The sequence below is a fragment of the Papio anubis genome, chromosome 3 (genome assembly GCF_008728515.1).
Source record: "Papio anubis isolate 15944 chromosome 3, Panubis1.0, whole genome shotgun sequence".
In the NCBI taxonomy this organism is placed as follows: Eukaryota; Metazoa; Chordata; class Mammalia; order Primates; family Cercopithecidae; genus Papio; species Papio anubis.
In genome coordinates, this window is record NC_044978.1 from 114,783,799 (window position 1) to 114,811,336 (window position 27,538).

The window sequence follows — 27,538 nt, forward strand, 5'->3', positions numbered from 1 at the left end:
GCGGTGGCTCATGCCTGTAATCCCAGCACTTTGGGAGACTGAGGTGGGCAGATCATCTGAGATCAGGAGTTTGAGACCAGCCTGGCCAACATGATGAAACCCCCGTCTCTACTAAAAATACAACAATTAGCCAGGCGTGGTGGCACTCGCCTGTAATCCTAGCTACTCGGGAGACTGAGGCAGGAGAATTGCTTGAACTGAGGAGGCAGATGTTGCAGTGAGCCGAGATCATGCCACTGCATCCCAGCCTGGGCAACAGAGTGAGAATCTGTCTCAAAAAAAAAAAAAAAAAAAAAAAATGCTGTCAATACCACAGTTATAAATATGTGTAGTACATTCACCTGTTCAAAACAGCAAGAATTTTGCCGAATTGTGCTTCCAGATTTTAATCAGAGGCTGTTTTTATTGTGTGGATGCGGGAGCCTGCCCTGCTTGTTCTTGGCATTGCTGCCACTGCTGTTCCACTTGAGCATCTTGGTTTTTAATACGGAAAGGAAGTGGCAGGAATCCTTCAGTGCACCCTCTTCCTACAGTTCACTTGGACATTTCAGGTAGATATTGGAATGGGCTGGAAGTGGTCTGCAAAACTCCAAGGCATTGAAGGCCTCCCTGAGATGTTTGCTTACCACTCCAGCCTCATCTGTGCCTTCCTGCTCCAGTTTCCCTCCCCCACAGTGTTCAGCGATTTTATTTGCATTTCTCTCAACCTGCTTTGCTCCCACGTCTTTCTGCCTTTGTAAATGCTGTTCCTGTTATTCTGGCTGGACTGCTCTTCTCCTCCCCACCCCCATTTCTTTAGCTCAGAAGCCAACATTTTCCCTAACCTGAGCCCACTTCCCAATTTGTTAGATACCATTTCAGTGCCCTTTATAGTCCTTATAATAGCCCTTTCCAAAAAGACGTTGCATTACCCCTACTGTCAAGTGTATGATCTCTTTGAAGATGGGGCATTTTCAAAAACTGTTTGTTTTAAATCTCTACCACCTAGCATAGTGCCTCTTAGTAACAGTTTTTTTCCTGACTAATCAATGACATTTTCAAGAATTTTTTTTTTTTTTGAGATGGAGTCTTGCTACGTTGCCCAGGCTGGAGTGCAGTGGTGCTATCTCGGCTCACTGCAACCTCTGCCTCCTGGATTCAAGCGATTCTTCTTCAGCCTCCTGAGTAGCTGGGATTACAGGCGTGTACCACGGTGCCCGGCTAATTTTTAGTAGAGATGGGGTTTCACCATGTTGTTCAGGCTGGTCTCGAACTCTTGACCTTGTGATCCACCTGCCTCAGCCTCCCAAAGTGCTGGGATTACAGGCATGAGCCACTGCACGTGGCCTGACATTTTCAAGAATTTCATCATAGGTGGTGGGGTATGAGTGATTCCCCTCAGTCTGTCTTATGTTTTTCCCTTGTAAAGATTTTAGGGAAAGTATTAAAAGGTGACTACTGTGCACAGAAGAGTTTAGAATACCTATTTATTGGATTTTTAAAATTAAAAACAATTTTTTTTTAATAGACGTGAAGTCTTGCTATGTCACCTAGGCTTGTCTTGAACTCCTAGGTTCAAGTGATCCTCCCACCTTGGCCTCCCAAAATGCCGATACTACAGGCGTGAGCCACTGCACTCAGCCTTATTTTTATGTCTTTGTCACATAGTTTTGTAGCGGCCTTCTTTACAGGATTGTCATATACCAGGCACAAGTTTCCTATTTTTCAATGTGCCCTGTAAATTGTGTTCCCTCTATCAGGGAATGAGAATGCTCATTTCCCTGCATTCCCACTGTCATTGCATCATTAAGAAAAAGAATTGCGAAAACTTCTTGGACTTTTAAAATTAATGCCAGATAAACAAGATAATAGTAAAGGTTCTTCCAAATAATTTCTGTCCCCTGCATTTCTTTTTTTCTTTTTCTTTCTTTCTTTTTTTTTTTTTTTTTTGAGACAGTCTTGCTCTGTCACTCAGGCTGGAGTGTAATGGCATGATCTTGGCTCACTGCAAGCTCCACCTCCCAAGTTCAAGTGATTCTCCTGCCTCAGCCTCCCGAGTAGCTGGGATTACAAGTGTGCACCACCACGCCTGGCTAATTTTTGTGTTTTTAGTAGAGAAGGGATTTTCCCATGTTGGCCAGGCTGGTCTTGAACTCAGGACCTCAAGTGATCTGCCCACCTTGGCCTCCCAAGGGATTACAGGTGTGAGTCACCGCACCTGGCCAATTTTATTATTTTATTTTTGGAGATAAGGTCTTGCTCTGTGGCTGAGTCTACAGTGCAGTGGCTCAACAACTGCTCATTGTGGCCTCTACCTCCTGGGCTCAGGTGATTCTCTTACCTCAGCCTCCTGAGTAGCTGGGACCACAGGTACACGTCACCACCCCAAGCTAATTTTTAAAATTTTTTGTAGAGATGGGGTCTCCCTATGTTGCCCAGGGTGGTCTTGAAGTCCTGGGCTTAAGCAATTCACCTGCCTCAGGTTCCCAAAGTGTTGGAATTACAGGCGTGAGCCACCGTGCCTGGCTAGAATGAAGTTTTAAAATTTAAAATTTAAATTTTTAAAATGAAATTTTACCAATTCACTAGAAAAATAATGCTTTTTTTCCAAGATTAGCATATAGTATAGTCTATAAGGGTGGATTTCACAAAGTGAGATATTTAACTCAAAGTGTGTATCTTGTTTCTTAGTTGTTCTTTTTTTTATGTTTTACTACAGACAATAAACTGATAATTTAGTGTACATAAACATGTTTGGGAGGTAGATGGCATACATGGAGCTATAAAAGTGACTAGATTCTGGGGGTAGATTTAAAGTTACTTTTCACTTCTCTTAATTCCTTTATTGCTTTTCTCATGGAGTCTGATAGAAAGCCATGCTAGGGTTTTTAGTTTCTGAGTTATTTCAGGATGAAGAATTTTTTTCTTTTAGTAACTCTTTCCCTGAAGTATGAGTAAACAGTAGTGTCCAGTGGCTAGTGCATGTGAAGAATATGCTTTTATGGCATGCTTGTTGTTTTTGAGTATTTATAGGTTGAATTATTAAGAGTAATTTATATGTTATGACAACTCAGAACACTCTTTACCTTTTTTTGTTAGTAAAATCAGTAAATACTTTGCATGATTTTATGTGTGAAACCCTGGTAGCTTAATGAATTTGTTCTTTTTCTAAATGGCGGTCTGACAACTATGCTTGCATTTCACTTATTTCAAAAAGAGGAAGAGGGAGGATTTTTGCATTTAGTTTTATGCATTTTTTTTCTTTTTTTCTCTCTGATGGTTTTCACTTATTTCTGTTATCCTCTCTTAGTTTAAATGGTTGGAGTTGAAACCCATTCTAGGTATTGGGAAGCATTGCAAAGTCTCAAAAATGTGAAATGTCACTTTTGCAGTTGACTGTATTAGCACTAAAGGGACTTCTTTAAACGTTTTTAATTGTACCTTTTTTTTTTTTTTTTTTTTTTTTTTAAACACAGCCCTTTCTCTGCCTTGTGTCCCAGGTTTGATTGTATCTGTATATTACTTTCACAGTGGGCATTTCCTGACATCATACTGATAACCACTAACTGCTCTTGTTAGACTTTGTTTAGAGAAATCATGGTTGTCCTGTGCTTGGGTACCATAAGCTCATGCTTAAAGCATTGGTGATCTGAAAGATCTCTTAGCCTCCCAGACAGAAAGAGGAGAATGAAATGAGCTTTAATGAAATAAATGTTTTGGCTCAGTTGTGTAGAAGAATTCGAGTGTTCTTATGATTTGCAGTTACATTCTGAAAGAATATGTCTAGAACTGTGTAGGCCCCTGTAAATCAGGCTCAAAAGAGGTAGGACTTAAGGTAGTGGTAGTTACAAAACTTTTATAATTTGGGCAAAATCATCATACTTTTGTGTCTCTTTTTCTTATTCATAAAATAACAGGTTTTATTTGACAACATGCAGGCTTTCTTCCTAAAGATGTTAGAGAAGATTTATGATTGACTTGTGGAACTGGTCAGAATGAGATCAGACCTCTGAATAAATAGTTTACCTTTAGTGATTTTCTAGGGTTGGAAACATTTCTAGTCTGGCCTCTTTGTTTTTAGATGAAATATTTGCTTTGGGTTTTATGATTTTCTAAGGCCACACTTTGTCAACAATACATTCTGGTGAGACTAATTTTGATTACCAAGAATTCCAAGTGTCTTATTTTATTTGAATTTTATGACATTAAGACAATTTTCCACTCTTTTAGAGACAGGATATCACTCTCAGACTGGAGTGCAGTGGGGCAATCGTAGTTCACTGCAGCCTCGAACTTGTGGACTCAAGCAATCCTCCCATCTCAGTCTCCTAAGTAGCTGGGACTACAGGCACGTACACCTTGCCTGGCTAAGTTTTGTTGTTGTTGAGATGTGGTCTCACTGTGTTGCCCAGGTTGGTCTCGAAGTCCTGGGCTCAAGCGATCCTCCCACTCCAGCCTTCCAAACTGCTGGGATTATAGGCGTGAGCCACCGCACCTAGCTGGTTTTCTGCTCTTTTTGTAGTTTATTGTTAAAAATGTACAATTTGTAGATATAACTCAGCCTGTATCTGTGGAGCAGGCCTCTAGCTACCAAGGATAACGAGATGGTACAGATCTATTTAACTGGTATTGATTATTGAATATCGATTGTATGCCAAGTGGCGCTCTATATTTCTATACATATAATTTAATTTTCAGATAAGAGAGATCATATCATCCACCATGCAGATTGTATGATTTGCAATCAAAATAATTGCAATCAATCAATTAAATAGCTTACCTGGAATCACATAACTAGTACTAGACAGATCAGCATTTCCAGTCTAGGTGATCCAATGGCAAAAATCAAGGGTTTTTTTTCTTTCTTTTTTTTTAAACCACATGAAGTAGATAATGCCTGAGTTAAATAATAACAATAAATGGGTTTTATTGATCTTTGTGCCAGGCATCACACTAGTATTTTATTTTCTGATTTCTAATCCTTGAGAAAACTCTTGCAGCATGTTGGTCTCTCCATTTTGTAGATGAGGCAAATAAGGTTCTAGAGAGGCTGAGAAGTAAATCAAGTCTCTCACTAAATTGTGGAGTTGCAGTGTGATTCCAGGGCTATAGGACTCCAGTCATCAGTCTGTGTTTTTCCACTGCCCCATGCTGCTTGTTGCTTTTATAAATAACAACCTGATACATGTTTTTGTCTTTTGTTTTCCTTAGGTGCCATTGGTATATCACATTGGTTGAATGTGGCAGTATTTCTAATGTGGATGTTTTCGAAACAATTTTGATAATAGTGCTAAGGATGATAGTAGTAGCAGCTGCCAGCTACTAGCTAATTAGGATGCCATTAGAATGAGAAGTCTCCATTTGTATAGATGGTTTTGACTTACTTATTATCTATGGTATACTGTAAGAATGCTGCATCATATATCTATATTACTGTATTAGCCTGTTCTCTCATACTGCTGTGAAGAAATACCTGAGACTGGGTAATTTATAAAGAAAAGAGATTTAATTGACTCACAATTCCACAGGCTATACAGGAGGTATGGCTGGGGAGGCCTCAGGAAACTTAATAATCATGGCAGAAGGGGGAAGAGGAAGCAAGCAGGTCTTCACATGGTGACAGGAGAGAGAGAGAACAAAGGGGCAAGTGTTATACGGTTTTAAACCACCAGATCTCATGAGAACACAATCACTGTCACAAGAACAGCAAGCAGGAAGTCCATCCCCATGATCCAGTTACCTCCCACCAGGCCCCTGCTCCAACACTAAGACATGAGATTTGGGTAGGGACACAAAACCAAACCATATCAATTATATAGTATATTTAGGTTTTAAAGACAGAGCAGTTTACTAACATTTCTATATATAATTTTATTACCATGTTTTGATTAAGCATTCAAACTAGTTTTAATTAGGCTTTCAAACTTAAAAAACTTTTTATTTTTGTCAGTGTTCTTCATGTATATAGTTTAATTTAGGGTCAAACAGTTCTATAGGGCTTGTAATAAAAATAACTCGTCTCACTCTGTCGCCTAGGCTGGAGTGCAGTGGCATGATCTTGGCTCACTGCAAGCTCCGCCTGCGAGGTTCCCACCATTCTTTGCCTCAGCCTCCTGATTAGCTGGGACTACAGGTGTCTGCCACCATGCCCAGCTAATTTTTTGTATTTTTAGTAGAGACGGGGTTTCACCGTGTTAGCCAGGTTGGTCTCGATCTCCTGACCTCATTATCCACCTGCCTCGGCCTCCCAAAGTGCTGGGATTACAGGCGTGAGCCACCGCGCCCGGTCATAACTCTTTTTCTGCTTCTGAGATACAACTACTTTGAAGTCTTTTACCTGATTGTTTTGATTTTTAATTTCACATCTCTAACATGTTTATATTGTTACTTCTTGATTTCTATATTTTTAGTCATTAGTTATTGAATTTTTTTTTTTTTTTTTTTTGAGACAGAGTCTCGCTCCGTCACCCAGGCTGGAGTGCAGTGGCGTGATCTCGGCTCACTGCAACCTCCATCTCCCGGGTTCAAGCGATTCTCCTGCCTCAGCCTCCCAAGTAGCTGGGATTACAGGTGCCCGCTACCATGCCTGGCTAATTTTTGTATTTTTAGTAGAGATGGGGTTTCACCATGTTGGCCAGGCTGGTCTCAAACTCCTGACCTCGTGATCCGCCCATCTCAGCCTCCCAAAGTGCTGGGATTACAGGCGTGAGCCACCGCACCTGGCCAATTATTGAATTCTCATTGTGGAGGAAAAAGGTTTCACTCCTCTGTCACCACAAATGGCTGGGTGCATTGGCTCACGCCTGTAATCCCAACACTTTCAGAGGCTGAGGCCGGTGGATCACTTGAGGCCAGGAGTTCAAGACCAGCCTGGCCAACATGGCAAAGATCTTGTGTCTACAAAGAAGAAAAAATTATTTTGCAAATACCACATACATACTTTTCATTCTGCCAACTTATTTATTTATTTATTTGTATTTTTTTTAAGGTGAAGTCTCGCTCTGTTGCCCAGGCTGGAGTGCTGTGGCACGATCTTGGCTCACTGCAACCTCTGCGTCCTGGGTTCAAGTGATTCTCCTGCCTCAGCCTACTGAGTAGCTGGGATCACAGGCATGTACCACATACGCCCGGCTAATTTTTGTGTTTTTAGTAGAGATGGGGTTTCACCATGTTGGCCAGGTTGGTCTTGAACTCCTGGCCTCAAGTGATTCACCTGCCTCAGCCTCCCAAAGTGCTGGAATTACAGGCATGAGCCACCGCACCCGGCCCCATTCTGCCAACTTTTCAATATATATTATGTAAACACTGTGGACAGTTGAGCCAAGTACTGGAATATAATTTTTCTTTTTTTTTCTTTTGAGACCGAGTCTTACTGTGTCACCCAGGCTGGAGTGCAGTGGTGCAATCTTGGTTCACTGCAACCTCCACCTTCCAGATTCAAGTGATTCTTCTGCCTCAGCCTCCCGAGTAGCTGGGATTACAGGTGCCTGCCACCATGCTTGGCTAATTTTTGTGTATTTTTAATAGAGACAGGGTTTCACCATGTTGGCCAGACTTGTCTCAAACTCCTGACCTCAAGTAATTTGCCTGTCTTAGCATGCCAAAGTGCTGGGATTACAGGTGTGAGCCACCCCACCTGGCCTGGAATATTTTATTTTTCCTCTTCTGCATAGCTTTATGCTGTCTCCGTAATTGTTTTGTTTAATTTCATATGTATTCATTAAGTCTTTTATCCTCAAATACGCCCCCAGTTAACCGTCAAACATATTTAAATTCTTTTTTTATAATTAGATTATTATTGTATGTGTCTTTTTAGAGACTGGGTCTCTGTTGCCCAGGCTAGAGTATGGCAGATCATAGCTCACTGCAGCCTCCAACTCCTGGGCTCAAGTGATCCTCCTGCCTAGCTGGGAGTACAGGTGTAGTGCATGCCAGTATGCCCGACTAATGTTTTGAAATTTTTTGTAGAGATGAGTGCTTGCTATGTTGCCCAGGTGTAAGGAATTTAAAATTGTATTACTCTTGTTTAGCCTTCAGAAGCAATGCTAGGCCTCTGACCAACAAATGACCCCATGTGGGCTACATGGAGATTAAACACCCACCAGTCCTGAAAAACTTCAAAAAAGAAAGGGAGTGTACTGTGGACCTTCTCAAACCTAGGGAATCTGGCCAATTCTCTAGGTTTCAGACCCTCCGAAAACACACAAAGTAAAAAATTAAGCATTATGAATTAAACCTTTAGAGCTGCGTATTTGCACGTAGCTGATAATTTCAGCTAGCGGCTTGGCAGTATAAGCTGGGACACTCCAATTGCACTCTGAAGTCTCGCCTGTGGAGTAAACACACATTGACCGGACTCATTTCAATTGGAACTCCAGATGGCTGTTGTAGGACTTCCCAGCACTGCTTAATCTGAATGTATTTTCCCCAACTTGGTGAGTGTGTGTGTTTGTGTGTGTGTGTGTATTTTCCTTTTCTCTCACTTTAGTCTTTGCTAGGTTAACCATTATACTTTTTTTTTTTTTTTTTAATTTGAGACAGGGTCTTACTCTGTCGCCCAGGCTGGAGTGCAGTGGCACATTGACTGTTCATTGCAACTTCTGCCTCCCGAGCGTAGGCGATTCTCCCATCTCAGCCTCTGGAGTAGCTGGGACTATAGACGTGCACCACCATGCCTGGTTAATTTTTGTATTTTTATTTTATTTTTTTTATTTTTATTTTTTTTTGAGACGGAGTCTCGCGCTGTCGCCCAGGCTGGAGTGCAGTGGCCAGATCTCAACTCACTGCAAGCTCCGCCTCCCGGGTTCACGCCATTCTCCGGCCTCAGCCTCCCGAGTAGCTGGGACTACAGGTGCTGCCACCTCGCCCGGCTATTTTTTGTATTTCTTAGTAGAGACGGGGTTTCACCGTGTTAGCCAGGATGGTCTCGATCTCCTGACCTCGTGATCCGCCCATCTCGGCCTCCCAAAGTGCTGGGATTACAGGCTTGAGCCACCGCGCCCGGCCAATTTTTGTATTTTTAGTACTGACAGGATTTCGCCATGTTGTCGAGGCTGGTCTTGAATTTCTGAGCTCAAGCAATCCGCCCGCCTCAGCCTCCCAAAGTGCTGGGATTGCTGGAATTACAGGCGTGAGTCACCAATATACTCTTTTGCTATGCTAATCAAACTTTTCTTTGAACTGCATTAAAGTGTAATATTGTGGTTTCTTTTGCTTTCAAATCCTCAAACCCAAACAGGAAGTAAAACTTTCAGCAAAACACTAGGCTGGTCTTGAACTCCTGGCCTCAAGCTGTCCTTCCTTGGTCTCTGAAAGCACTGACATCACAGGCATGAGGCACCGTGCCTGGCTCATTTGATCTTTTTGAACAAGCCTATGTTGGAGCTTTTTGACCTGCTCTAGTCTGTATTGTTGGTATTATATAGTCCTGCACCATAGCTGTCATATTTGGAATCTCTTTTAGCCTTCATCCAAGGGATTCCCCTTACATAGTTCTTGGGTTGGATTTCCTGTTTCTTTGATCTCATGTCTTGGTTTACTTTTTTATTTTGGTGAGGCAGATCTTCTAAAACTGTAGAAACAATAAGGAATGTAAATATTTTAAGACCTTAACATACCTTCATACTTGACTGGCATTATGTCAGAGGAGTATAGAGTTCTAGGGTAGAAATAATTTTCCTACAGAATTTAGTTTTAATTTGTCTGGGATCGAAGTTCCATTTGCTGTTCAGAAGTCTAAATGGGTTTCTTTTTTTTTAAGTTTAAAAAAAAATTCTTTTTGAGATGGAGTCTTGCTCTGTCACCCAGGCTGGAGGGTAGTGGTGCGATCTCAGCTTACTGCAACCTCTGCCTCCCAGGTTCAAGCTATTCTCCTGCCTCAGCCTCACAAGTCGCTGGGGATTACAGGCTCCCGCCACCACACCTCACTAATTTTTGTATTTTTAGTAGAGACAGGGTTTTACCATATTGGCCAGGCTGATCTCAAACCTGTCTTCTGGTGATCCTCCTGCCTCAACTTCCCATAGTGCTGGGATTACAGGCGTGAGCCACCTTGCCCAGCCTCTAATACTTTTTTATTGATTTTTATTTCCTGATCTTTCAGGTGGGACTTCTTTTTTTTTTTCTGGATTATTTTAAAGTCTTACTTTTAACTTTTTTTTTCTTTTTTTTTTTTTTTTTTTTTTTTTGAGACGGAGGTCTTGTCGCCTCGGGTTGCAGTGCAGTGGCTAGATCTCAGCTCACTGCAAGCCTCCTGGCTTCCCAGGTTCTCACTTCATTCTCTGCCTCAGCTCTCCCGAGTAGGCTGGGACTACATGCCCACCACCTCACCAAGCTAGTTTTTATGTATTTTTAGTAGAGACAGGGTTTCACCAGAGCCAGCTACAGGATGGTCTCGATCTCCTGGACCTCATGATTCCGCCTCCTCTGGCCTCGGCCTCCCAAAGTGCTGGGATTACAGGCTTGAGCCACCGCGACCGGCCAACTTTTTCTAAATTCATAATGGCATCCTCTGGTGTGGGTCTAGTTTCATGCACTGTTGTGGGTCCTCTTTTAGTCTGAAAGAGCATTTTCAGTTCTAGGAAAATATCCTGATTTATTGATAAAACACTTTCTCTTTCCGAATTTTCTATATCTTGGATATTAGGCTTCTTGACTGGTCCTTAATTTTTTTTTTCTCCTTTCCCATCTCTTTTTTTTTTGAGATGGAGTCTTACTTTGTCACCCAAGGTGGAGTGCAGTGGTGTAATCTCGGCTCCCTGCAATCTCTGCCTCCCAAGTTCAAGTGATTCTCATGTCTCAGTCTCCCAAGTAACTGGGACTACAGGCACGAGCCACCACACTTGGCTAATTTTTTGTATTTGGTAAGGGGAAATTTTTAGTAAGGGGTCTCCCCATGTTGACCAGGCTGGTCTTGAACTCCTAACCTCAGGCTGTCTGCCTGGCTTGGCCTCCCAAAGTGCTGAAATTACAGGCGTGAGCCACCGTGCCCATCTCATGTTAGAAGCTTCCTTCCAGTGCCTGGTAACTCTTTTGCTTTCTGCTTTTATTTATAAGTAGGGCAATTAAAAAGCTAATTGGATTTCTGTGTGCATGAGTGTGGAGGGTTTATCAACTATGGGCTTTGCTGAAGGATGATATAGCTAGGTTATTTCCTTGAAGAACTCCTGGTATGATTATCTTTTCAGGTCTTATACATGGTATGGTACGATTTGCCCCCCCCCCCCCAAAAAAAAGCTTTTCTGGTCTTTGTTTGGAGGCTGTTATCCCTGATTGCAAGGTTTCTGGTTAGCGGAATAGGCTAGGGGTCTCAATATTGATTATTCAAATTCACTTTATCTCCTTGTGTTAAGTATGGTAAACTTGCCTACAACTACTGGGGTCTCTCAAGTCAGAGACTTTCTGTTTTGCCCTCTCCATAGAATAAACCTTCAGCTTTCAGTTTTTCCTTGGGGCTGGGGTGGTACAGAAGCCCACTGTGTAGATTGTTTAGGGGATCTGGAGGTTACAACTGCTTTTTAAATAGAGTGGTAAAAATCCTGTTCTGTTTTTACTTGCATTTCCAGAGTATTCTACATCTAGAATTTTACATCCTGAATTTTTTGTAGGATCTATGATGTAAATTGGATTGGTTTTAATTTTTAGGATTGGGTGTTTTCTTTTTTTTTTTTTTGAGATGGAGTTTTGCTCTTGTTGCCCAGGCTGGAGTGCAGTGGCACGGTCTTGGCTCACCACAGCCTCCACCTCCCAGGTGCAAGCAATCCTCCTGCTTCAGCCTCCCAAGTAGCTGGGATTACAGGCGCCTGCCAGCACGCCTGGCTAATTTTTGTATTTTTAGTAGAGATGGGGTTTCACCATGTTGGCCAGGGTAGTCTCGAACTCCTCCTCAGGTGATCTGCCTACCTTGGCCTGTGATTACAGGTGTGAGATTACAGGTGTGAACCACCGCGCCCAGCCTAGGATTGGGTTTTCTTAGGGACATTAAATCAGTTATTCATCTACTTTATAATTTCCAAAATTTTGTTGTCTTCTCTTTCATTCTTTTTATTTGTATGAGATTATGATTTTAAAAAACTTCACTTTATTATGACTTTGAGTAGGAAGTGGAGGCTAGTGTATGTTTTCAGCCCAACATCTTCAATAGTTTTCTTCTAAGTACTGATCCATTTTATTGTTATGTTCTGTTAAGCATTCGCAATTGTGTTGTGTCTAAGTGAAAGGAAATTGTGTTATTGTGTTGAATCACTGCAGTGTATTAGTAGATATTCTTAAATTCCTTTTTTCAACGAATTTGATATTTCCTTTTTCCAACTTTGACTGTTCAGCAACTCTCATTTTTGCAAGAAAACAGATTAATCCAAATTTGAACCGCAAGGGGCCAGGCATGGTGGCTCATGCCTATTATCCCAGCACTTTGGGAGGCCGAGGTGGGTGGATCACTTGAGATCAGGAGTTTGAGACCAGCCTGGCCAACATGGCAAAACCCCATCTCTACTAAAAATACAAAATTATCCATGCATGGTGGCGCGCACCTGTAATCCCAGCTGAGGCAGGATGATTGGGAGGATCTCTTGAACCTGGTAAAATGGGAAAGGTTCCCTTGTCCCCCTTGAAGGGTGTGCAGTGGGGGTGTGGCTCGCTTCTTTGGTGCCCTGCTGCTCAAACCTCTACGTGGAGCATGCAGTGCTGAAGCTCCAGTGGGTGTGTGTTACAGGGTACTCTTTTAGTTTAGCCATCAGCTCATTGAGACCCCCTGCCTAACAAGGACAGAGAGTTTTCTTTATCCCGGAGTTCTTGCCTTGGTGTACAGAAAAATTGGGTCACAGGTGGGCTTGGAGAATGAGTGGAAGGTTTTATTGAGTGGAAGTAGCTCTCAGAAGATGGAGGAGCCAGGGGGAGATGGTTTTCCCCTGGAGTCCGGCCACTCTGTGGCCCAGTCTCTCTTCCGACTGCCCTGGCCAGACTCCGCATCTTTCCGCTGGTTTATGACCTGCCCAGTGCCGGCGTCTGTTGGTTTGCTCTTCTGCCGGTGTGGTCCACTCAATGGCCTCTTGACACCCAGCCGCTTGTGTCTTCTTCCGCTGATGTGTTCCTTTCCACGTCTAGCCACTTGTGTCTCTGCCTGTTAGGGTCTCGGGGGTTTTTATAGGTACAGGATGGGGCCATGGTGGGCCAAGGTGGTCTTGAGAAATGCAGCATTTGGGCATGAAGGCAGGAGTGTCTGCCGTCACCTAGGTCCATGGGCACAGGCCCAGGGATGGAGCCCTCTCCAGGGACCCACCTTCCTCTATCTAGCCAGCACTTTTCTGCCTCCTTTCCATACCACTGGGAGGTGGAGGTTGCAATGAGCTGAGATCATGCCACTGCAGTCTAGCCTGGGTGAGGAAAGAGTGAGATCCCATGTCAGAAAACAAAACAAACCACCAGATTTGAACTGCAAGGAATATCTGTTAGGTGTTTTGCTAGCTTCCCACAGTGCTTAACATGGTGATGTCTTGCCAGTATTAGGTATCCTAGACGATTAAAGATGAATCTCTGTCCGTGTATCAACATTGTTATCAGTTAAATGTCTCTAAAATCTGATTCTAAATGGGTGAACAAGTTTCCTTTCGTTTTTGTTTTCAGGTTAATAATAAAAATAATATTAGGGCATTACATATTAATTGGTCTTTTAATGTATCTCAGCTTTGAATTTAGGATTTGATTAACCAAATTTAACTATAGTATTTTGTCTTACTATAACTGCAGAAGTAGACATCTCTTGCCACATGTACATTGTCTGATTTTCTCTTTATTTGTATCTGGCTATCATATCTCTCTTGACTACTTTGACTATTTATTTTATTTTATTTTTTTTCTTTTCTATGCCATACAGACTCAGCAGTAGTGGCTGTTTCTTAACAGTTTAATTTGAATTTCCAGATGCCCTTTTAGACATAAAATGTGTTCTCAGGACTATACTTTAATTTCTACTCACCTCTTTGTCACTTTTATCTGCTGCAACTTAAAAAATTTCTTTTTTATTTTCTTTGAGATGGAGTCTCATTCTGTTGCCTAGGGTGGAGTGCAGTGGCGTGATCTCGGCTTACTGCAAGCTCTGCCTCCCAGGTTCACGCTATTCTCCACCTCAGCCTCCCGAGTAGCTGGGACTACAGGCGCCCGCCACCATGCCTGGCTAATTTTTTGTATTTTTAGTAGAGACGGGGTTTCACTCTGTTATCCAGGATGGTCTTGATCTCCTGTCCTCATGATCCGCCCACCTCAGCCTCCCAAAGTGCTGGGATTACAGGCGTGAGCCACCGCACACAGCCAATAGATTTCTTCCTTCTTTCCCTTCTTCTCTTCCATCCTTCCTTGTGACATTTCTCTTTGGTATCTTTCTTTTCAGAGAAAATTAACATTTGAACATTCAAATGCTAATGTAACCTTTTAATGTAAAGCTAATTACTGAGATCACAAACGGTATTTTTATTTATTTATTTTTTTTGTGTGTGTTTTTGCCTTTGGGGTTTTTTTTTTTTAAATTATACTTTAAGTTCTAGGGTACATGTGCACAACGTGCAGGTTTGTTACATATGTATACTTGTGCCATGTTGGTGTGCTGCACCCATCAACTCGTCAGCACCCATCAGCTTGTCATTTACATCAAGTGTAACTCCCAATGCCATCTGTCCCCCCTTCCCCCTCCCCATAATAGGCCCCGGTATGTGATGTTCCCCTTCCAGAGTCCAAGTGATCTCATTGTTCAATTCCCACCTATGAGTGAGAACATGTGGTGTTTGGTTTTCTGTTCTTGCGATAGTTTGCTGAGAATGATGGTTGCCAGCTGCATCCATGTCCCTACAAAGGACACGAACTCATCCTTTTTTATGGCTGCATAGTATTCCATGGTGTATATGTGCCACATTTTCTTAATCTAGTCTGTCTCTAAATTTCTTAAACCTCTTGATTAGAATGTTTTAATAGTTGTAAAAGGCTTTAGTAAGTTTTATAATTTAATTATTATTATCAGTCTTAGCTAATATTTCAGATTATTCAGGTTATGCATCAGAATTACGCTTTGGCAGCTCCTATTTAAATCCTCAATGTCTTTGACCTTAATTACACATTAGTTAAAGTTGATCTCCAAATCAGAAATGATTCTTATGTTATTAAAAACCAAAAATCCTAAGAAGCAAACACTCAAATCAGCTGCATTTGAAGTTAGATTTATAGGAGAAAATAGTTTATAACTTTTGTGTACGTATTACCAATATCGTCTATGTAATTAAAGTAGAATTGCCATTTAATAAGTAGTTATTTCATAGGACATTTTATCAGTTTTTTATAGGCATTAGCATGGATTCCTTTATTTTTTTAAGAATGAATTTAATGCATTGAATTTCTCATACATGCCATGATTTTGAACTTTAACATAAATTATTTTATAAATATGATTAAAGCTTTCTGCTAGAGTCATTGTTTAATAGAAAAAGAATAAACCTAAACTGTAGTTTTAAATTGAAAGAAAACTTGTACCTATCCTGAATGTATGTGTGTTTTATCTAAAAGATATGTCTGTAGAATTGGAAATTAAATGTGAAGTTCATAGACATTTAAAGAGAAACTGATGTTTTTGTGATAGCCTCAGAGAAAAGATACAGACTAGGGCAGAATTTCTGTATCTGGGTTTATGAACAGGTTTTAGCCCCTCCCTGAATTCCTGTATGCAAAATATTGTGTTTTTTTTTTTTTTTTTTGAGACGGAGTCTCACTCTCTGGCCCAGGCTGGAGTGCAGTGGCCGGGTCTCAGCTCACTGCAAGCTCTGCCTCCCGGGTTTGGGCCGTTCTCCTGACTCAGCCTGCCGAGTAGCTGGGACTACAGGCGCCTGCCACCTCGCCTGGCTAGTTTTTTTGTATTTTTTAGTAGAGGTGGGGTTTCACCGTGTTAGCCAGGATGGTCTCCATCTCCTGACCTTGTGATCCGCCCGTCTTGGCCTCCCAGAGTGCTGGGATTACAGGCGTGAGCCACCGCGCCTGGCCTAATAATTGTGTTTTTTGTCTCTAGAGAGAAGGTTCATATTGTCAGATTGTGAAAGACTCAAAATAAAGAACTGGAGGCAAAGAAGTCAGCAAAGAAAAAATTATTAGATAGGCCGGGCGCGGTGGCTCAAGCCTGTAATCCCAGCACTTTGGGAGGCCAAGACGGGTGGATCACGAGGTCAGGAGATCGAGACCATCCTGGCTAACACAGTGAAACCCCGTCTCTACTAAAAAATACAAAAAAATAGCCGGGCGAGGTGGCGGGCGCCTGTAGTCCCAGCTACTCGGGAGGCTGAGGCAGGAGAATGGTGCAAACCCGGGAGGCGGAGCTTGCAGTGAGCTGAGATCCGGCCACTGCACTCCAGCCTGGGCGACAGAACGAGACTCCGTCTCAAAAAAAAAAGAAAAAAAGAAAAAAATTATTAGATAAATGTTTAAGAGCATTGTGGCGGTATTTCCATTTTATGTAGCTCAGAAATATATCTCAGTAGGTTCGGGGAGTTCATTGCTAAGTTATTTTTATTACTGAGATATGATTTACAAAACATGAAGTGCTCAGATCTTAAGCGTATAGTTAAACAAGCGTATGCTCTTTGTAAACCACACTACTTTTAAACTTGAAACATTTCCGTCACCCTGGAAAGTACTTTACCTTTTAAAAATAAAACCATAGGGTCATTTCTGATGGTTTTTTTGACATAATATTATATAAGCATACACTTCCATTTCACATAGTTCTAGAGATTCCATTAGCTAAATGGGGTGGTTCAGATTTTATGGAAGAGGAACTAGTAGTTTGCTAGTTCCTGCTTTTTGCACTTGGTGCTAGTTTTGCCCATTGAACAGCACAGCTGTTTCAACTCTGATGATCTTTGAGGTGATCAAAGAACTGGGATGACATCCAGTATCTCAACACCTGAATCCTTAGAGAGATTAGCTCACATCATTTCTTACAGTTAACCATGTTTTCCTCTTACCCCACAATGATGAATAATCATCTGACATAAAATAGTGAAAGAGCTTTGATAAACTTTTCTAAAGATAGTAGTTGAAGGTAGAGTAACTTAAAAAAAAAAATCAACAATTATTGATCTGCATTAGAAAGTAGCTTCTGAAAAAATACTCAAATGAATAAGACGTGGGACCTGCTTCTAAATTGTACACGGTAATAGAAGAGACAGGAGTTAACACACACTTGTCATAGTTTGGTAAATATGGTAATAGAAGACTGTACATGTACCTAAATGGGTTTATATATTGATAATTGAGAGAATCAGTTATATCAAGCTATAACTTCTGATTTTCCCTCTGTGAGTAGCATTAATAAGCCTTCAAGTAGATAGAGATCTAGAGTTTTGGAAAATCTTTTTCAATCAAAATTTAAAAAATCAAAACATTTCCCTTTTTGAGAAAATGAAAAAATATATAAATACAAAATTTGGTGTCAAAATGAATATTTAGAATGAAAAAATCACATCACAATTTTAATAACACAAGGTTAACATCACAAAATATAGAAAAATAACATTTTTATGTCAACTGCTAGATATCTCTAATACTTTTTTTTTTTCAAATGGAGTCTTGCTCTGTCACCTAGGCGCGATCTTGGCGCATTTCAACCTCCGCCTTCCAGATTCAAGCAATTCTCCTGCCCCAGCCTCCTGAGTAGCTGGGATTATAGGCACATGCCACCATGCCTGGCTAAGTTTTGTATTTTTAGTGAAGACTGGGTTTCATTTCACCATGTTGGCCAGGCTGGTCTCAAACTCCTGACCTCAGGTGATCCTCCCGCCTTGGCCTCCCAAAGTGCTGGGATTACAGGCGTGAGCCACTGCGCCCAGCCTCTTATACTTTTTTATTTAGATTTTTTGACCACTTCTTCATATGTCAACGGTGTACTTTTTTCTCTAGCCTGACTGATCAAATTGTGTTTATTATGATAGCTTAGAAAAGTTTGAGATTCACAACTCGTTTTATTGGTAGTGTCTGTAATATTTTAAGATTGTTTTCAAATTTGGGGCAGCTCCTAGGGTTAGGCTGTTCTGGCATTGCTATAAGGAAATACCTGAGACTGGGTAATTTATTAAAAAAGAGGTTTAATTGGCTCAGGTTCTGCAGGCTGTACAGGAAGCATCGTGGCATCAGCTTCTGGGGAGGTCTCAGGAAGCTTACAATCATCACAGAAGGCAAAAGGAGAGCAGGCACGTCACATGGCAAAAGTAGGAGCAAGACAGTGTGAGAGAGAGGAAGTAGAGAGGAGAGAGAGAAGGGGAGAGAGTAGGGGATGACATGCAACAAACTTTTAAATGACCAGATCTCACGAGAACTCACTCACTATCACACAGACAGCGCCAAGCCATGAGGGACCCACCCCCATGATCCAAACACCTACCAGGCCCCACCTCCAGCATTGGGGATTACAATTCAACATGAGATTTGGGTGGGGACAAATATCCAGACTATCTCACCGTTGGTAAGTTTTATATGAAGTGCAGTGTTTTTAGATACTTCTGTGCCAATACCATGTGGAGCTCATATCTAGATGTCTCTGGCCCTCTGCCTTAGTGTTAATGATACCAGATAAGGCAGTGCATTGGGTGGTAGGAATATTCCTGGATGTCATTCCTGTACCCAGACTAGCAATTATCTAGTCATACATGGATGTGATTGCACACTACATATATCCTGTGAAACTGAAATATATACCCAACTCAACTTCCCCTTAGTTCAATGCCCAGAATATCCGATTACCTAAGGAGGAAGTATGATGGAGAGGGAGTCAGAAACAGGAGTCAGAAGTCAGAACAGAAGTCTTTAACCAATTGTAGTTGGATTGCTTTCGCGATTTTTGTTAGGACCCTTTCCAAGGCCCTGCATTTTAAACTCTCATGGTAAAGTAAATTCTGTAGCCTTGTACTGTAATTTTGTGCTTGGATTCTGTTTGTTCCATTGTGCTACTGAAATGTTAGTTACAATACAAGACGTATGTTATTCTGCGTGCATACTATGTACTATGCTACTTGAACCTATCATGATTAGGCCTATTTGTATAAGCTGAAGATATAAATTTTGACAGATGTCTAAGGTATTTGCTGTGCTTTCAAATTTTTGTCCTGGAATTCTTTGTCAGTTAGCTCAACATTGAAGCTCTATTCTGACCTAGGCCTTGTGATAGGTTCTGGAGATGCAGTGATGACTTAGAAACATTTCTTACCTTTGAGAATCTCATGGTGCTATGTAAAATAGACAATGATAGTATCCTGTCTGAACACAGAGAAGGCATCCTTAACCTGTCTTAGGATATCAGGGAAGCTTCCTGAGGAAAATTACCCCTGCACTGATTATCTAGGGATGACTAGATATTATTTGGTGAAAAAAGAAAGTGCAGTTAATATTGTATGAGATAAGGAGAAGTAGGCACTACCTGATTTTAACTTTGTGTGTGTGTGTGTGTGTGTTTGTTTCCTATCAGGCTGGCTTCTGTATTGTAAGAGTTTAATTTCAAAGCATTTAGACCATACAACTTCTGTGTCACTTATTGCGTTGAACGCCTTTAGCAGGCAAATGCTTTGGCGAAGCTGGTTTTTCTTTGTTCTTTTTTTTTTTTTTGATCAAAGTTTAAGTATGGCAGTACTGTAAAGGGGCCTAATACTGAAAATGAAATTTTGGTGTCAGGACTAGGAAATATTTCTCAATCTGTTACTTTTCTTGCATAGTTGGAATCCTTTAGATTTGTCATAGTGAATAAAATAAAGGTGACAGATTGATCCTTTTCTTTAATATTGGTAACAGTGGCTCCTCTCAATAAGATTTTTTGTCCTCTTCAACATTATTATTTGAGATAATAAGCATTTATTATGTATTTTATTACATTTCAGCTTCTGTGTTAGGAATTGGGAATGCAAAGATATCTAAGACAAGACTCATATCCCTGAGTAACCCACAATCTAATGAAAGAGAGGGAGAGGGAAAAAGAAATATAAACAAAAAAGCAGGAGGAGGTCATATTTTAAGCTGACCCTTCCTTCATGGATTAGTGGAAGTATGGCAAGAGGATAAAGTCAGAAAGGGTATTTTATTTATACACATTTAAGTGCATGTAAATGTGCATATATATATAGTCATTTGTACATTTAAAAAATGCTAGTTCCTATTGTAAACCAAAAACTGACTGAGCAGATCTCAATCAATTAGTGGTTTATTTTGCCAAGGTTGAGGATGTGCCTGGGAAAAAGAAACACAAGTCACAGTAGGATCTGTGACCTGTGCTTTTTCCAAAGAGGGTTTTGGGAACTTCAGTATTTAAAAGGGGAAGAGCGAACAGAAGGGGAAGGAAAAAAAAGGAAAGAGGGTAGGCAGTGAGGCAAGTGGTTACATTCTTGTGAGGCTCTGATTAGCCAGCCACCTTTCTCTTAAGCCTAGTTAGTTTGGGGTTCCAAGATTATATTTTTCTTTCACATTATACTGAGCGTTTGCTCTGTGACTGCTACCTCAAAACTAGGGTGCTTCAAATGTATTTACTCATTTATCGTAACAGTCCTGCAAAATTGGTGATGTCATTCTCAGTTTTTTCATTTTAAACTTAAGGAAGTTCTTAGCCAGTAAGTTAGAAAGACAGGATCTGAAACTGGCCATGAAATATCAAATTACACAATTTCCCTAAGCTTACAACTAAAAAATTGGGGATGATATCACCAGTTTTGCAGGAGTGTTATGACAAGTGAGTCATAGACTCTGAAAAGGCAGGATCAAGACACTGGGTCTTCTTATTGATTTTTGTTTTTCTTTTTAGAATGAGGGTCTCACTCTGTCAGTCAGGTTGGAGAGCAGTTGCGTGATCACAGCCTACTACATACAGCCTTGAACTCCTGGGTGATTCTCCCACCTCAGCCTCCTGAGTAGCTGGGACTACAGACATCACATCCGTGGCTAGTTGGCTAGCTTCCCTCCCCCCCGCAGAGATGGAGTCTCACTATGTTGCTCAGGCTCTTATTGTTGAATTTTAATAGCTCTTTGTATATTTTGGATATAAGTCCTCAACTGTGTATGTGATCTGCAAAGATTTTCTGCTAGTTGGTAGCTTGATATTTGACCTTCTTTACAGTGTCTTTCATAGAGCAGAATTTTGTTTGTTTGTTTATTTATTTATTTTGAGGCAGGGTCTCACTCTGTCGCCCAGGCTGGAGTGCAGTGGCACAGTCTTGGCTCACTGCAGCCTCAACACCCCCAAACTCCTACCTCAGCCTCCTGAGTAGCTGGGGCAACAGGTGTGTGCCACCACACCCAGCTAATTTTTTGTAGAGATAGGATTTTGACATATTGCCCAGGCTGGTCTTGACCTTCTGAGATGAAGTCATCTGCCCACCTTGGCCTCCCAAAGTGCTGGGATTACTGCCGTGCACCACTGTACCCAGCCACAGAAGAGAATTTTAAACTTTAATAAAGTCTAATTTATAAATATTTTCTTTCATAAGATGCTTTTTTGTATCTAGAAACTCATCAAATTCAAGGTCACATAGATTTTCTTCTATGTTTTCTTCTAGAAGTTTTATAGTATTTTGTCGTAGTTTTAGGTCTATCATCTAATTCATGTTAATTTTTGTGAAAGGTGTAAGATCTGTGTCTAGATTTATGTTTTTGCCTCTGGATGTCCCAGTGTCCCAAGCAGTAGAGAACTACCACTTGTTGAAAAGATCATCCTTTCCGCATTGAATTGCCTTTCCTGTTTTGTCAGTATCAGTTGACTCTATTTGTATGGTCCACTGTTCACTTTTATAACGTCAATTATATTTTTCTTTGTGCCTTAAAAAATGCTTAATTAGACATAGTCACATACCTTACAAATCGCCCATTTAGAGTGCACTGTTTAACACAGTTTTTTAGTAACCATCTCCGCAGTGAATTATATTAAAAAGTCAACTTTTTAATCTTACCAGAATTCTTTAATTTTTCAATTCCCCTCACTGCAGTTAATATCTCTTGACTTAACACCACTTGCTTAAGGAGAACTTCAGCTTCTCCATCCTTCCCTGATTGTTTCTTTTCATAATTGCCTGTTTTTGAATATAAGTGTCTCTGTTATTTCTAAAGATATTGATTATATTTAATATGTTCTTCTTGGTTTTCATTAGCATTAGATATATTGTTGAGTAGTTCTTTCATGGTGGTGGTTTTCCTGGAATATTTAGTGATTTGGGATTGTCTGCTCAACTTGAGTGTTTGAGGATATTGGTTTGCTTCTTGGTGAATAGTCTGATTATGGGAGCTTCCCTCTGGTGACAGGAAGGAGTAGGAACCGCTGCCTACTGTATAGAGGTATGCCAGTAGTTTCTCTTTTGACTGCCAAGTTCCCCTGCCTGCTGGGGAGGTGGTTAAAATCCCTCCCTCCACCATGCTCTGAGCTTCAGCTTAGGCTGTGCTTGCCTACTTCTCAGAAAAAGACCAGTCAAAAGGGTATTGGGATTCACTTGTGCAAAGACCCTGGGTTAAGTTTCCCTATAATCTTCTGGAGATCCCCTCAGGGTCCTCTCCCGTAGTCTGGATTCTGAGTTTGGAGCACAGTAGAATCACTGTTACCTTCATAGAGACCTCTACTGGGCATATCTAAGCTAGGTTTTCTGACTTCTCAGTCACTGTGTCTCATCAACTTTTTAATCTTGTAAGAATTCCCCAATTTCTGAACTGCGGATAGCAGATAGCATTCTTTCTTTTTTGCCAGCCGTGTTAAGGATTTCTTACTCTCCTAACAGTAACAATAGTAGGAATGCCACCTGCCACTAATAATAGTGATTTAAAAGGGATTATAGGCAGAAATGTAAGTAGATGTCTGTTCAGACTGCTGTCTGTCTTGAAACAAGGTTATCTTTTCAATACTCATAGCTTTTAGCCTTTAGCTTTTAGTCTTATTATTTCTAGAACACATTCTATTTTGACAGCTTCTAACATTTTTTTGCAGATGGATATCTGCCTTTCTGAAAGCATGGATGTGTTTGGCAACATTTGGGGGAAATTGGTGTAGGGTAGAATTTTAATTTTCCTTACTGTCAGAGTATGTGCTGAGTATTCATATAAATTAGAGAAGGTATGAGGAGGGGAAATAGGTGGTTTGAAGATTAAGATGTATCTATTCCCAGCGCTTAGGGAGGTGAATGTGGGAGGATCACTTGAGCCCAGGAGTTGGAGACCAGCCAGGGCAACAAAGTGAGACTTCCTCCCTATAGAAAAATACAACAACAAGAAAATTAGCTGGACATGGTGACGTGAACCTGTGGTCCCAACTACTTGGGAGGCTGAGGTGGAAGGCTAAGGTAGAAAGATCGTTTGAGCTCAGGAAGTCGAGGCTACAGTGAACTGTGTTTGTGCCACTGCACTCCAGCCTAGGTGACAGAGTGAGACCCTGTCTTCAAAAAAATACACAAATAAAATTACAAAGGGGTGGAGACAAGGGTAAGAAAAAAAGAATGTTTTAAAAATAAGAAAAAAAAGGCGGCTATTAATAACTCTGTTGATATAAATTAGCCTTGTGTTGTTCATGAATGACTTGAGTAAAATATGGTGAAAAAGGGAGAAAATTGTTAGAAATAATTTAGTAGAAGCTAAAGGTAAAGCATTGAGTAATGTTGGGTAGTGGGTAAAAGAATGGGCTTTAGGCCGGGCGCTGTGGCTCATGCCTATAATCCCAGCACTTTGGGAGGCTGAGGTGGGCAGATCTCCTGAGGTCAGGAGTTCAAGACCAGCCTGGCCAACATGGCGAAACCAAAAATACAAAAATTAGCTGGGCATGGTGGCGGGTGCCTGTAGTCCCAGCTACTCAGGAGACTGAGGCAGGAGAATCGCTTAAACCCAGGAGGCAGATGAGCCAAGATTGGGTTACAGCTCTTCAGCCTGGGTGACAGAGCAAGACTCTGTCTCAAAAAAAAAAAAAAAAAAAAAAGGAATGGACTTTAGAGATTTAAATCCTGGATTTAAATTTTGGCTCCTTAATTTACCACTTTTATAATGTTGAGCAGGGTATGTAAGTACTTTAAAGCTTTAGATTTGTCGTCCATAAAATAAAGAAAAATAATAGCATGTGTATCAGAGTTACGGGGATTAAATGAGATGTATTGCACGTATATATTCTCAGTACAAAGCTTGCAGTAAATGTTAGTTAATATTAATCATCATTATTATCCTGATGTAGGAGTTCTCAGCCTGAAGTTGACTGGAACTATCAATTAACAAGTATTTATCGAATACCTGATCTGTAGTGTTGGACTTAGACCTATGGAAGGAGCTACTGATGTGAATGACAGGTTAGTACCTAGAGGCGGAGCAAAGAGAACTAATAGTAGTGAAGTTCTTACCATAAGTTTCAGTAGTAAGGTAGGTATTATTATCTCCATTTTATAGATGAGGAAGCTGAGACTCAGTAACAGTAACTTCTTCGAGACCTTGGTTCTGCCATTTAGCTAGCTGTAGTTAGATTAATAACTCACTTAACCTTGAAGAGATGGAGCTGTTGACACAAATACATGATTTGTGACAAAAAATCATTTATTTTATAATCATTTGTATTACAAATAATTTGCTTTTAATTTTGAATAAATTTACATATTCTTCAGTGTCAATATATAGGTATCTGGTACAGAAAACCAAATAGGGATAATACAACAAAAACAAAAACTGTTAGGAACTGAGCCTCACAGCAGGAGGTGAGCAGCCAGCAAGTGGAAAAATTGTCTTCTGTGAAACTGGTCCCTGGTGCCAAAAAGGTTGGGAGCCACTGTTTTAGAGTCTCAAAGAGAAAATAAATGATGTTGAAATTTGCAAAAGATAAATCGGAAGACTAAGAGATACGTATTCAGAGCTATCTCTAGGACTAAGTTGTTTACCAGACAAATCACCCTGTCCTGCTCTAAAAATTGATTTGCCTTCAAAGACGAGTAAGAGTGGGAAAACAAATGTGAATATCATGGACATTTATTTGGAAAGCAGTGGAGTAATGCTATGAATTATTAATATTATACCTCTAATATGTAATACATCGTTCACATTCTAGTTAGAAAGCATTCCATAGTGGTTGAGTATGGTGGCTCATGCCTGTATTCCCAGCAATTTGGGAGGCCAAGATGGGAGGATTGCTTGAGCCTAGCAGTTCGAGACCAGCTTGGACAACGAAGTGAGACCTCATCTCTAATAAAAATACAAAAAATTAGCTGGGTGTGGTGGCGTATACCTGTAGTCACAGCTACTCAGGAGGCTGAGGTGGAAGGATCACTTGAGCCATTGATCATGCCCCTGCATTCCTGCCTAGGCAATAGGGCAGGACCCTATCTCAAACAAACAAATAAACAAACAAAACAAAACACAACATTCTCCATAGTTAGGATGCTGTGTTGGAAGCTGTACAAGAGAAATTAGTCTAATACCTGTCCTTTAAGACTCATATGTTGTAGCTGCTCCCATACATTGTTAGTGGGATTGTAAAAGGGTACAATTTATTTGGTGAAAAAACAGGCACTATATAAAATTTAAAAATGTAACTGCTCTTTAGAATAGCAGTTCTAGGAATTTATCCTTCGTATATGCACACACACAAGGATGCCTACTGCAGTATTGTTTGTGGTAGCAGATGACTAGAGGAAACAACCTAAATGTTTTTAATAAAGGACTGATCAAACTATATTATGATATAATCTATATAAGGAAATGCTATTTCAGTCTTTAGAAAGAATAAAGTAGATCTACTTGTATCTTAAATATAACAGTTTTCTGGATATGTTAAGTGAAAAACATTATTAAGTACACTACATTATGGTGCTATTGTGTAAAAGCAAACAAAAACAGGCACAAAACTTCCTGATGCTTTTACCAGATAATAGAAACTGTAATTTCTTCTGAGGTAGATGGGGTGAGAGGACAACATACTTTATGTTTTTGAAAATTTTTGTGAAGATTTGCATTCATATATCTTAAAATATGTGAGATATATGCATTTGGGCATACAGTGTTGCTACAAGAGCTTGTACTCACTGATGAGGACTTCTGTGTACATGCTTGGGTATTTGTGCTTTTGAATTTGAAAACTCTGTCAGTTGGTCTTTTTTTTGTTTTTTGTTTTGGAGATGGAGTCTTGCCTTGTCGCCCAGCCTGGAGTGAAGTGGTGCAATTTCGGCTCACTGCAACCTCCGCCTCCTGGGATCAAGCGATTCTCCTGCCTCAGCCTCCTGAGTAGCTGGGATTACAGGCGTCTGCCACCATGCCCGGCTAATTTTTGTGTTTTTAGCAGAAATGGGGTTTCACCATGTTGGCCAGGCTGGTCTTGAACTCCCGACCTTAAGTGATCTGCCTGCCTCAGCCTCCCAAAGTGCTGGGATTACAGGCATGAGCTACCTTGCCTGGCCTGTCAGAGGTCTTTTGACCTGGGAATGAGGAGCATTATTGACCACCACCATTTCCCAGTTGGGTGGATTCGGGTAAGAGAAGATTCAGGTAGCAGCTGAAAAAACCTAACAAAGACTTTTAAAAGAGTATTTTTAAAAAGTGTTAAGTGGTTAGCATATTCTGCAGTAATAAAGCAGACGGGTTAGACAGAAGGAAAATTAAATGCAGGACTTGAAAGCATTTGAAAGTATAAATGTATGTGGAAATGAGGAACAGAGAAGAGAGTCAAGAGGCTGCAGGGAACTAAAAACATTTACAAACATCTAATCCCTAAATGATACACTTTTGTAAAAAGTCATTTTCCAGACTCTTGAAAAAACAAAATAAAAAAAAGTAGAAGCCCAGATGATAATTTGTGATTTCTTAAGTAACATAAGAAGAAAATTGCAGGCTGGGCATGATGGCTCATGCCTGTCATCCCAGCACTTTGGGAGACTAAGGTGGGCGGATCACTTGAGTTCAGGAGTTTGAGACTAGCCTGAATAACATGGTGAAACACTGTCTCTACTGAAAATATAAAAATTATCTGGACATGGTGGCACATGTCTATAATCCCAGCTACTTGGGAGGCTGAGGCAGGAGAATCGCTTGAACTTGGGAGGCGGAAGTTTCAATGAGCCAAGATTACACCACTGCACTCCAGCTTGTGGTTGACAGAGCAAGACTCTGACTTAAATAAGAAAACAAAAGAAAATTGCAAAATGGGGAGTAGAACCTTGTTTTCCTGATTTCCAATCTAACGCTAAGATTATTCCAAGATCGCTTGAACCTTGTGGTCAGCATAGGGCATAGCACCTCCCCCCGCCCCCCCAAAAAAAGAAAACCCAGAAATTAAAAAATTTTTCTTTTAAACTTGATGTATGACAGTTATTTTTTTCTGAACTAATTATATTTTCCCCCATTCAGTCTTGAGGGATAGAGTAGGATTTGGAGTTTTAGCATTGCACTACCATTTCTTTCTGTGAGTCATTGTGGTTCAAGAAAAGAAAGGATAATGAAAATACTAAATGTTGCACATATCCTCTCATTTTGCAACTGTCCTATAATACAGGTAGTGTTCATGTTTTGTTATTTTTATTAGGCTTTCACTGCTAAAGAAAAAATAGGCTCTGGA

The 27,538-nt window shown here is 40.6% G+C and overlaps 1 protein-coding gene across 7 annotated transcripts in view; it reads left to right on the forward strand.

The window, feature by feature from the left end:
• MOB1B (MOB kinase activator 1B) overlaps nt 1–27,538 on the forward strand; it is a 79,034-nt gene that overhangs the window by 24,692 nt on the left and 26,804 nt on the right. For 4 of the 7 annotated variants that reach the window (XM_021938548.2, XM_017958781.3, XM_031664482.1 and 1 more), the window contains exon 2: nt 24,182–24,293. The exons of 2 other annotated variants lie outside the window; for them this stretch is intronic. In XM_021938548.2, the coding sequence (XP_021794240.1) occupies nt 24,265–24,293 (29 nt within the window). In that variant the 5' untranslated portion in view covers nt 24,182–24,264. Of the gene's footprint in view, nt 1–23,921; nt 24,294–27,538 lie in introns of those variants that run through there. One more of the 7 variants, XM_021938549.2, reaches the window with a different exon arrangement.